Raw genomic sequence first — 10,621 nt, 5'->3', positions numbered from 1 at the left:
AAAGCAAAAATTAATTTTTAAAATTAATTAATATAGATTATAGTCAATGTATATTTAAGAATTCTTTTATAAAGAAGTAAATAACAAGCAAAGACTAATTGTGTAATTAATGGCATAGTATTTGGTAGTGCACCGTCAAGCATTTGGTGCTTTACGCCGTTCCCGCGTCCTACCTTTGAAAATTAGTACACATCCCTTTTGTTTTATTTGGTTTAATTTAATTCATTAAAGGACCCACATTTTTCATTTATTTCCCCATCGGTCCCTACTTTGGAAGAAAAAGGCTACCAACTTGTCATTAATGTTTTGAAAATTTCTAAATTTTATTTATTTCGAAAATTTATTAATGAATGCTTAGTTTTGAAAACATCGCATATTACCGTAAATTAAGCTTATTTACATGATTTTTAATACTTCAATAACTGTTGTCTACATATCTTAAAAAAAAACACCGTTTCGGAGTTGAATTTTTGGATATATATATAACTTTTAATCTTGTCATATAAATTCATCAAAATATAAAAAAAATACTCAGATATATAACCTGAACAATTAGATAATAAAGAGAAGAGGAATAGTTCAGGTCAAATAATGAAAAAGAAAAGAAGAAGATTTGAAAAGCGGATTTGTTCAAAGAGACACCGTACGATGGGCTTTGCAGAGATCTTGTCCGCGACGACCAAATCAATAAATAATTAAAGGCGGTGGTAGTCATAAAATATATGCGGAAACTTCGTTTCAAGATTGAAATAGCCTCACGCCAGCCAAGGCATGTAGGGAGGATGGTCTAGATATAAACCTCGAGTTATTGTATAATTTGAAATTTTGATTTAAACTGTTATCCTTGTCAGTTTTTAGAAAAATAACAATTACTTGATTCTGCTATAAAATCTTGATATTATTATTATTTATCCAAAGATATGTAGACTTGTAGTTGCACATAGACACATAAATGAGTGAGCCATTGCTATCATATAAAATTTGCAAAAGAATCATATATATCTATATAATATGATTTTTATCCTTTGTTACAATATTCTCAAAAGCGAAGTCAATTTTAAACCAAGATTTTCCACAACCAATCCTTGCAGCATTTATTTCATTTTGAAATTATTTGTTTAATCACATTTTTTCAACATATAATTAAATGGTGAGAAATCCTTTGATTGGTGCAATTTTTAGGATGTGACACGGATTATGCAACAGAGGTCAGCACTAATCACTGAGCTAAGAGCTGCTACATAGATTGTGATGGATTTATATATGAGTCGATTTATTTTACACATGTGTGAGCCATGTATCTTGAAACATTTTGAATATTATCAAATACTCTTTAAAAATTAATAACTTACATATTTCATTTCAAATAAATAAATAAATAAATACATATTTGACATTAGAATCACAATTTTCGTCTACTGTTACTTATATATATATATTGCTTATGAATATTGATTGATATTTCGTGAGACTGTTTCATGGATTTTTTTTCATGATACGAGTCAACTATGTCTATATTTACAATACAAAATATTAATTGTAACAAAAATAATTAATATTTCTTCATGTATGATCCAAATAAAAGATATATCTCACAAAATTGAATCATGATATCATCTCGCAAAATGTTTGTGTGTAACAAAATGATTCATAATCCTATTGTTATAGTTAAATAATTTCCGGTCTTTCATTTATTTGACTTACGTAATATCTCAATTTTTCCTAACTTGAGCATCAAATGAGTTTTGATTATAAAAAAAAAAACACATACATCCCAATTTATCTCACTTTCTTGTTCATGTTTTTTCATATCACTGCATTTAAAAGAATCAATAAAGTTATCGGAGTCTTATTATATCAAAGAAACAATAATATGACGTCTTTTATAGAATCAGAATCAACGTATCTTTACATATACATAAAATCTAAAGATTTTTGTAATCATATTACTGTAAAACAAATTTTCAGTTAATCCAAAAACATTTTATCAACCCGTTCTGTAATTATATTGCCAATCTAACTTTCGAATCCTGCATAATAAATCGGTGAATCTTGAATTTAGAGAGAATTGACGTGGCCAACACAAGTTAACAGGATATGGTTTTCATATGTTGGTAACAACAACGTACTATGCCCCTAGAGGCCATGACCATACACCATAGTTCAACTTGATAGGATTAGTACCCACTCTTCAAAGATCAAATATCAGATAAATAAAATTAATTTAAAATATTTCCCACTACCACTTCCACCAGACTCAATCAAATCAACCCCCATAATTGGATTTTTTTTTGGGACATACAAATACTCCGTTTCTACTGAATGTATGTATATATATATATATACACACACATACACACATGAAAATTTAATACGCAAACAACAACACACAGCAACAGAATCATAAAACGCCAAGAATTTTCTTCTCTATGTAAAAAAGAAGAATAAAAGTTCGTGCTTTCCCCTCGAAAATCCAATCCCACCCACCAAATCAACTTTCCCTTCTCTGTTTGCTTCTCATTGATATTTTCTTGTTAGAAACAGACGAATAGCAAAAACGCGTGGTTACGTACTACAGAGAAGCAACATCCCATCACTGGACATTGGATATAAGAATCAGTTTTTTCATGATGCGGGATTTTGTGCCTCTTTCCTTCGTTTCCGATCCTCGTTTTCTGCGTCTTTGATTGATTTTTCAACTAAAAGGGCTGCAATCTTGTACCTTGGTGAGTGAATGCAGTGTAAATCACTGTTACTGAAGAGTGATTCCTTGTTTTACCTTGCTCAGAGGGAGTGTACTTTTCGCTACGTCAACAATTAATGTTTCCTTGTTTGGGATCACTAAATTATTCCCCTGCGTATCCTGGATCTGACATTCAGTGCTCTGCTCCTTGATTTCTTGTGGGTAAGGGTAAGCTCTCGTCTTTTTGCTATTTTATGGCAGATGTCGATTCCATTTTTTTTTCAGAAACGTCGAACTGGTTAAATTATATTCGCTTGTAGCGGATTTTATTTCAGTTTGAGCGAACCGCAAGTTTCAATGCTTGAAGCTAAATTTGGATTCAGCTGTTGTTTCTCTGTTTACGTTTGCCCAGTTGAAATGTTCCACGGATCTTGATTATTTCATTACTTGACAGAGTTGTGATTTCAAGAAATTATTTACAAAATGGGGAAAACAGGGAGAGATTGGACGCAGATCTACGCGATCTACGGTGTGGATGACTGGCAGACCCCATTATTCCTTCTCGTTCATGCTATGTGCTTCTCTGTTCTCTCGGTTGTGTTCCTTTTCTACTTTGAGCCTATTTGCCATTTCCTGCAACACTTTTTCCCGGGCCCTGCTTCGAGTCGCTTCGCCGCAGGTTTCACCGGCTCAGTCACAGCGCTCTCCGCCGTGTGCCTCTTTTTTGCCGCCGGTAACTTCTTCTACTCCGCCGTGTCCCTCCACTGGGACATGTCCCAGCGCATCGTGTCCTCTGTCTCGGATTGGTCCTCCGTCAAGCACGCGCTTGACCTCGGCTGTGGCCGGGGCATCCTCCTCAACGCCGTCGCTATGCAGCTCAAGAAATCCGGGTCCTCCGGTCGCGTTGTTGGGCTCAATCCAGCCCGAACCCAGACCCGAAGCAACACCGTCAATCCGACACGCACCCTGAAAACCGCCGGTCTCGAGGGCGTCCAAGAGTACGTCACTTGCAGGTAGGGAGGACCCGACCCGATCTGGCATTCACACTTAATATTATTTAGTATGTGTGTTGTGCATCTTTTTCAAAATGCTGCAAAGTTTTCATTTTTCAAGTTCACTTGAATATAAAAAAGACAATATACAGTAAAATAAGTGTATATTATATCCGAAATTTAAATATACAGCAGCGACTGAAGACCGAGTAATTGAGTATCATGCATCTTTATTTGAATTCAAATTTGACTTATCCAACCCAAGAAATAACACATTAAAATATTTTTAATCCGGGCCGCAATCTAACCACCTAATTATGGTACTCAAGCAGGCCAGGCGACCCAAGGACGCTACCCTTCAGCGACAACTACTTCGATGTGGTGGTATCGGCTGCTTTCGTACACAGGGTGGGCAAAGAGTTCGGGGCCAAGTCTGCTGCTGCGGCGGCGGAGCGAATGCGGGTGTTGTGTGAGGCGGTGAGGGTACTGAAGCCTGGCGGCGTAGGGGTTGTGTGGGACCTGGTGCATGTGCCGGAGTACGTGCAGCGGCTGAGCGAGCTGAAGATGGAGGATATTCGGGTCTCGGATCGGGTCACCGCGTTCATGGTCAACAGCCACATCGTCTCCTTCCGGAAGCCAAGTCAGCATTTTGTGGGGTCCGGTGAAGTCAGATTAGATTGGAGATTCAACGGCCTTTGTTGAGGATGAGGAAAAAAATTAAAATAAATATTTTTTTTACCAAGAAAAGAAGGGGGTGGACAATGCAAATATCGGGAAATGGGAAATTACGTTTTTTTTTTTTTAAAAATATATTTTATAAGGCGATGAAAGATAAAGAGTAGATCTGGGGATACTAAGTGGAACCAGATGCTTTGTACGTAGTTTGTATTAGAATTATCAAAAGTAACATGCAAAATAATGAATTACTTCTATGGGCTTGTTGAGATTAAGTTTATGACGTAGTCCTGGAACTTGGTATTCTATTTGTATTCAAAAATGTTACATAAAGATTTCTTGTCAACCACTACTGTATTGTACGTAGAATCATTAATTCTATATAATTTCCTATAAAATGTTCTGATCAATTCAACATGTCCTTTCGAGGCATCAAAGTATGGCTGTAAAAAATAGTACGTAGTCCGAAAAAATATGTCCAGTTTGTTGTTTTCTCCCTCACCCCTTTGATGGAAAGGATAGGGCCAGAGAACATTGATTGTAAATTGAAACGTGTGTGAATTAGGTTAAATTTGAATCGGAAGCAATGGGTATTGATGGGAATGGGTTATCGTCTTTCTTACCAGCTTTGAAAAGCAAATGAAATGAGTTTGTTGGAGAATTAAAATCTTTGGCATGTGTTTGGGTCCTCATGTTTCCCAATCACCAACGGCATTTTATAATACACACATACACATAATAATTAATAATTTCATATCTCGTCCTATTGAGTTATGACACCATTAGTTACCCGAGAATTATCAATATAATTTCAATGTCTAAAGGATCGATGATGTTCCATTGGGTCCGTACTACATTGGTGTTTCTGACTATTCGGTAAAGTCGAGTAAAAGTTGGTTTTGACTGTCTCGTCCCTTTCCATGGATGATTCATCGTATCCACATTTATCTTCTTCTTCCGTGTGAAAAAGACGACACATTCCGATGCCATTTTGGAGTTTTGATAACACGACCCAAGTTTTTGAGTGCATAGTTGAATCCCAAAATAATGCACAAAGTAAACTTTATTTAATAGCAAAGTGACGAAGACAGCGCCTTCCAGTTCCATGCACGTATACATGCTTTTTCTCATTTGATTAAGCTTTCTTTATCTTTTGCATCCAATTTCTTAAGTGGTGTCCCCAAACTTTTATAAATTGAGATAAATTTATAAAACAAAACAGTTTCCATTACTGTCAAACACTATGGTGATATTAAAAAATATATATTTAAGTAGTAATGGATAGATCAGTCCTACAATATGTAGGTGTTAGGTGGTGGCTTCATCTCGAATTGGATCGAGACTAAACAGCTAATTTTTCCTCTTCGTTTTTCAATTTCCTTTTTATCGAGTGAACTGAACTGAACTGAAGATGGTCCCATCAAATTGAAATGAACATCTAACAAATCATCAATCGTTCTACCAACAAGTATTTTGTGGTGTCCCCTACAGCCAAATAATTAAATCTTTTATTTGTATGGAAAATTAATTATGATGTTCGAGGACATATTATTCCGAAAAATAGGTTGATAACACCTCAGTTATATGATTTTTAAATTGTTTTGCATCCAATAATACACGCTGTCAATAGATCGAGACTCAAAGATTTATAGCACAAAACCTAACGCATGTGCGTTACTAATTATTTCAAGTAAAGGAAATAGGCCTCTCTATAAATAATTATGATGGTTGGAAAAAGGAATCCATTATTGCTTAGTATTTATTTTTCTTAACTATCACATCCATCATATTAGAATGACGTTATCTTTCCCGCTTCCAAATATATATAATTGTATCAATAAAACCAAATATATACTGCTCATATCCGTGCTAATCAATATATATTAATATATATATATATATATATATATATATATATATATATATTATATGTGTGTGTTTTAATTAATAATGTGACACTTATCTATTGAATGTATAATTTAAATAAATTTTATCACATTTAATAGATTAATGTCACATATTTAATAAAAAATAGATAGAACAACATATCAAAACTATATTTATACTTCTAACATCTATTGTATTAAATGATTATTTAAAATCATGTTTGCGTGCACGTACACCTTGTGGGATTGAATGCGGATATGATAGATGTATAACATATCAAAACTATATATCTATATATTTGAAAATATATATTGTATTAAATGATTATCTAAAATCATGATTGCAATGTTCCTTTACCAATAATTGTTCAAACATGAGCAAAAGGAGCCTCTTCCACCATACAGATGTCGACCTGACATTTGCATTGTGGGAACTTTAATTTGACATAAAGAACATAGCAATCGAAGAGAACTAAAAAGTTGATATTTCGTTTGCACGGATATGGTGCAAGATTCAAAACAAAATATGGGAGTCCGGTTTTGCAAAGCAAAGCCCACTATTTGGGCTTCCAAAATAAGCCCGTCAAGTGAAAGTCTAAGGCCCAACATAAACCAAATTTGGTTTTAAAAATGAATAACAAATACAAATAGGAGAGAAAGATAACCCGATTCGGTTATTCTAGAATCTACGTAATCCACAGACGTGGCTTCTCTAGCGTCACCACAATTTTAGGTGGATCCAGAATATGTTTCCGATATTTGTAATGGACCACGACTTTTAGGAGCCCAGCTTATCTGATAAACCAAAAGTGCTGAATCACATATTTTATACTTATTTTATTCATTTATATCTGGTTTGCATCACAAGTGGCCCGGAAGATGTTAAATATTTCGGATTATTTGGCTCTTCGATTTTTTATTTTTCAAATTAAATTTGGTGTTATATAATATATATAAATTTGATTCCCACTCATTTTTCTTTCTGATTTGGTAATAGTTGAAAGAAATAGTTCATATCTTTTTTTAGTCTTTCAATTAAATATTTTGATCCCCGACTTACGTGGAAACTACAGTTTCTTACCGGATTCGTTTGATTCACAGAGTGTGATTAGTCATCAGAGGACACCGTATGGCCGCCTTCGTCGCTCCACAATCCTTCTATGCTCTTCGAGGACCCAAACAGAACAACCATTTCTTCCACGCTTCGGCCAAGCTTGGTTTCTTCAACAAAAAACACAGAGGCTGTTCCTTACGTTTTGTAGGCTCGGCGGCCGGTGATCTTGACGTCATCCCCGTCCAGAGTGACGATATAGTGGATCAGCAAAGCGGCATCGTGTTCATAGGAAAAGAAGCGGAAGGGACGGAGGTGGATCTGGTTGTGGGGGGTTTTGGTAGTGACTCTTCTGGGAGGCTGACTCTCGAGGCTGCTGCTGGCTTCTCAGCCTCTGCTTCTGGTGCAGCTGGGTCGGAGTCGGCCGATGGAGAAAGCCAGCTGGAAATGAGGCGACTTGTTGATAGGACCATTAATGCTTCTATTGTGTTGGCTGCTGGATCTTTTGCCATCGCCAAGCTACTTACCATCGATCATAATTATTGGCACGTGAGTGATTTCTCAGTCTTGCATCTTCTCTTTCTTTTTCTTATAAATAGAAACTTGTCAGGAGCGTGGCTTCCTAGAGACGTATTGATCTTGATGGGTGCTCGGAATTTCATCTTTGCGTGTAATTGAGATGTATTGCTTAATTATTTGAGATAGTATCTTTGGTGGCTGAGTATTGTCACATTATTTATGACTTCAATTTCGTTCTTATTGATCCTGCGAATGTTGGTAATTTTGTTTGAATACATGAAGTGATACTCTCAACTCTTCCTCCGGGTTCCGGGCTTAGGGGTCTTGTCTGAACTGGCGAGTAGCGGACAGGTGTACAACTATGTCAATATTGTTCAATCTTATGTTAAGAAGTTACGCCGTGAACTTGAGGTTCTTGGGCAGAAGGTGGTACCTAAAGAACGGGAGACTCATCTAGTTTTTTGGGGTTCAAAACTTGAATTTTTCATAAAATTACCAAAAAAAATTCTCTTGATTACGCGGATGGAGGAGGGCAAGGGTGGAGAATATAAAAGATGAAGAGTAATTTCTGAATGGATGAATTTTATGCGCTGTATTTTCCTGAAAAATATGTAACAGTTTTTGTGGCCGTAGAATTGGCTCTTGACTGCTACATGTGTCTTACGTGGAAATGAATCAAATGGTTTTCATCTTTATGCAGGGATGGACCCTTTTTGAAATATTGAGATATGCTCCTGAACACAATTGGAGTGCGTATGAGGAGGCTCTTAAAACAAACCCTGTCTTAGCGAAAATGTTTATAAGTGGGGTTGTTTATTCTTTGGGGGATTGGATTGCACAGGTTCGTAAATTCTGTTTATTGATGAGAAAACTCCTCTGCCTATTGGCTGTTGTTTGATGGGTCGATGTGACTAATTCACATGTTACTTCAATAAATTGCAGTGCTATGAAGGGAAACCTCTGTTTGAATTTGACCGTTCGCGTATGTTCAGATCTGGTATAGTTGGTTTTTCCCTTCACGGTTCCCTTTCACACTATTACTATCATTTCTGTGAGGTAATTTATTGCAGTGCCGTTGTCTTCTGATTTTATATTCTAGTACAATTCATGGCTGGTTGAATTTTTTTAACATGCTGTACTTTTCAGGCTTTATTTCCTTTTGATGATTGGTGGGTTGTTCCTGCTAAAGTTGCTTTCGATCAAACAGCTTGGTCTGCTGTTTGGAACAGCATTTACTTCATTCTTTTAGGGGTCTTACGGCGTGAGTCCCCTGCCAATATCTTTTCCGAGTGGAAAGCTACTTTCTGGCCAATGTTAACAGTAAGTAGCCCTACTTTTTTCTTACAATGTACAAAACTAGAAACCTTGAAGGGACTTGTGCTTTCAGTTCCAAATGAAGGATGTAGCATCGAGGTCACTTATGCAATCTTGCAAACTGTAGCTTGAAAGTGTTGCTTCTTGAAGTTTATTAATTTACATCTGCTGCTTTATCCTAAGTTTCGTGGAATTTTGATAAAGTTTTTACTGATATATTATATATTCAGTTTGCCTAATTCTCATGTCTAAATTGTAATTTCAGTTTTTAATTTCGTGAAAATTTAATCTAATTCTATTGGAGAGGTTACAGAAGATATAATTTGGAAGACATAATATCGCATGTTGAGAAATATGATGGGTCTTAACATCATCCTTTTTTAATGTGAGGAAACTATGTGGCATGTGTGACACAGTGGACGCAAAATCGTGTAAAGATCCGCATTTTCCATTTATTTCTGATTGTGTCGAACAAACTAGCGAAACCTAACTTTCAAGTAATGTTGCAATCTGCATCTATCCTGCACTCTTAAATTTGTTTTGAATGTGATTGATTTCAGGCTGGTTGGAAGCTATGGCCTTTTGCTCATCTGATCACCTATGGCGTGATCCCTGTCGAACAAAGACTTCTTTGGGTTGACACAGTGGAACTTGTTTGGGTTACCATACTCTCTACGTAAGCTTTGTTATTTGGATCAATTTTTTTTTTTGTTTTGAGAGTATTACTTCTTTTTGATAATGATGTGAATCGGATCCCTCTTGTAGCTTGATCATGGTTAAAACTAGATATCTAGCTCGAATCTGTTGGATGGTGAGATGAGTTAAATTCCTTTTTTTTCCAACAGTTACTCAAATGAGAAATCTGAAACAAGAACATCTGAAGTGCCGGTTGAGACTAATTCAGCATCATCAAAGGGATCATCCGAGGTATGGCAAGAAGTTTATTGATGAAAAAAATATTCGTAATCTCGAGTTTTGTATATGTGATTATGACATTGTCCGTTTTTTTATTGGTTTCTTTGAAGTAAGGAATAAAAGAGAACCAAAAGCTGATTCAAGAGGAAGAGACAGAAGCATGATCTTGATCCTTGACTGCTGTGAAAGAACCACTCTGTCTGTGGAAAGATTAATGAACATCGATCCCTCGTGTCCCTGTTTGAGTTTCGATTGTACCATAAGAATACGTCCTGGATAGTTAATGTATATGTTTGTTCATAACCGTATGTTCCTTAATATTTATTTTTGTTTTGATGTTTTGTCTGTTAGACTTGAACTCTAATCGATGGATGTTGAAGAAAGAAAATTACGAGGACCTTAGTTTAAAATTAAATGTAGCTCGACCAATATTTCTCATCACCAACGTAAATCAAACAAAATTTATGCCTAGTCGGAAGATATGCATTCAAAAGTATCTTCTATGTAAATTGCTTTCTGAAAGAAATATGCCCGAAACTTTTTTGGAACTTCTCATGGTTAAGCCATAGACATGTTTGAGAGGCGG

At 35.9% G+C, this 10,621-nt stretch overlaps 2 protein-coding genes across 5 annotated transcripts; both read left to right on the top strand.

Annotated features, from left to right (window-relative positions):
* Positions 1-2,345: 2,345 nt before the first annotated feature.
* Positions 2,346-4,607, top strand: LOC140812302 (uncharacterized). 3 transcript variants are annotated; one of them, XM_073170537.1, is made up of 3 exons: positions 2,346-2,905; positions 3,138-3,696; positions 4,005-4,607. In XM_073170537.1, exons 2-3 carry the CDS (start codon positions 3,167-3,169, stop codon positions 4,375-4,377), a joined length of 903 nt encoding a protein of 300 aa, XP_073026638.1. In that variant the 5' UTR covers positions 2,346-2,905; positions 3,138-3,166; the 3' UTR covers positions 4,378-4,607. The 3 variants fall into 3 exon arrangements, with proteins under 3 accessions (XP_073026638.1, XP_073026637.1, XP_073026639.1); XM_073170536.1 differs by having other exon boundaries at positions 2,348-2,911; XM_073170538.1 differs by having other exon boundaries at positions 2,353-2,911; positions 4,008-4,475.
* A 2,605-nt stretch (positions 4,608-7,212) lies between these two features.
* On the top strand, positions 7,213-10,385 carry LOC140811964 (uncharacterized). 2 transcript variants are annotated; one of them, XM_073170103.1, is made up of 7 exons: positions 7,213-7,836; positions 8,507-8,647; positions 8,749-8,862; positions 8,953-9,126; positions 9,681-9,796; positions 9,966-10,047; positions 10,150-10,385. In XM_073170103.1, exons 1-7 carry the CDS (start codon positions 7,366-7,368, stop codon positions 10,153-10,155), a joined length of 1,104 nt encoding a protein of 367 aa, XP_073026204.1. In that variant the 5' UTR covers positions 7,213-7,365; the 3' UTR covers positions 10,156-10,385. The 2 variants fall into 2 exon arrangements, with proteins under 2 accessions (XP_073026204.1, XP_073026205.1); XM_073170104.1 differs by having other exon boundaries at positions 7,214-7,836; positions 10,146-10,385.
* Positions 10,386-10,621: the final 236 nt, after the last annotated feature.

Source organism: Primulina eburnea, chromosome 14 (assembly GCF_022965805.1).
Source record: "Primulina eburnea isolate SZY01 chromosome 14, ASM2296580v1, whole genome shotgun sequence".
In the NCBI taxonomy this organism is placed as follows: Eukaryota; Viridiplantae; Streptophyta; class Magnoliopsida; order Lamiales; family Gesneriaceae; genus Primulina; species Primulina eburnea.
This window is presented reverse-complemented; position numbering and strand designations above follow the sequence as displayed.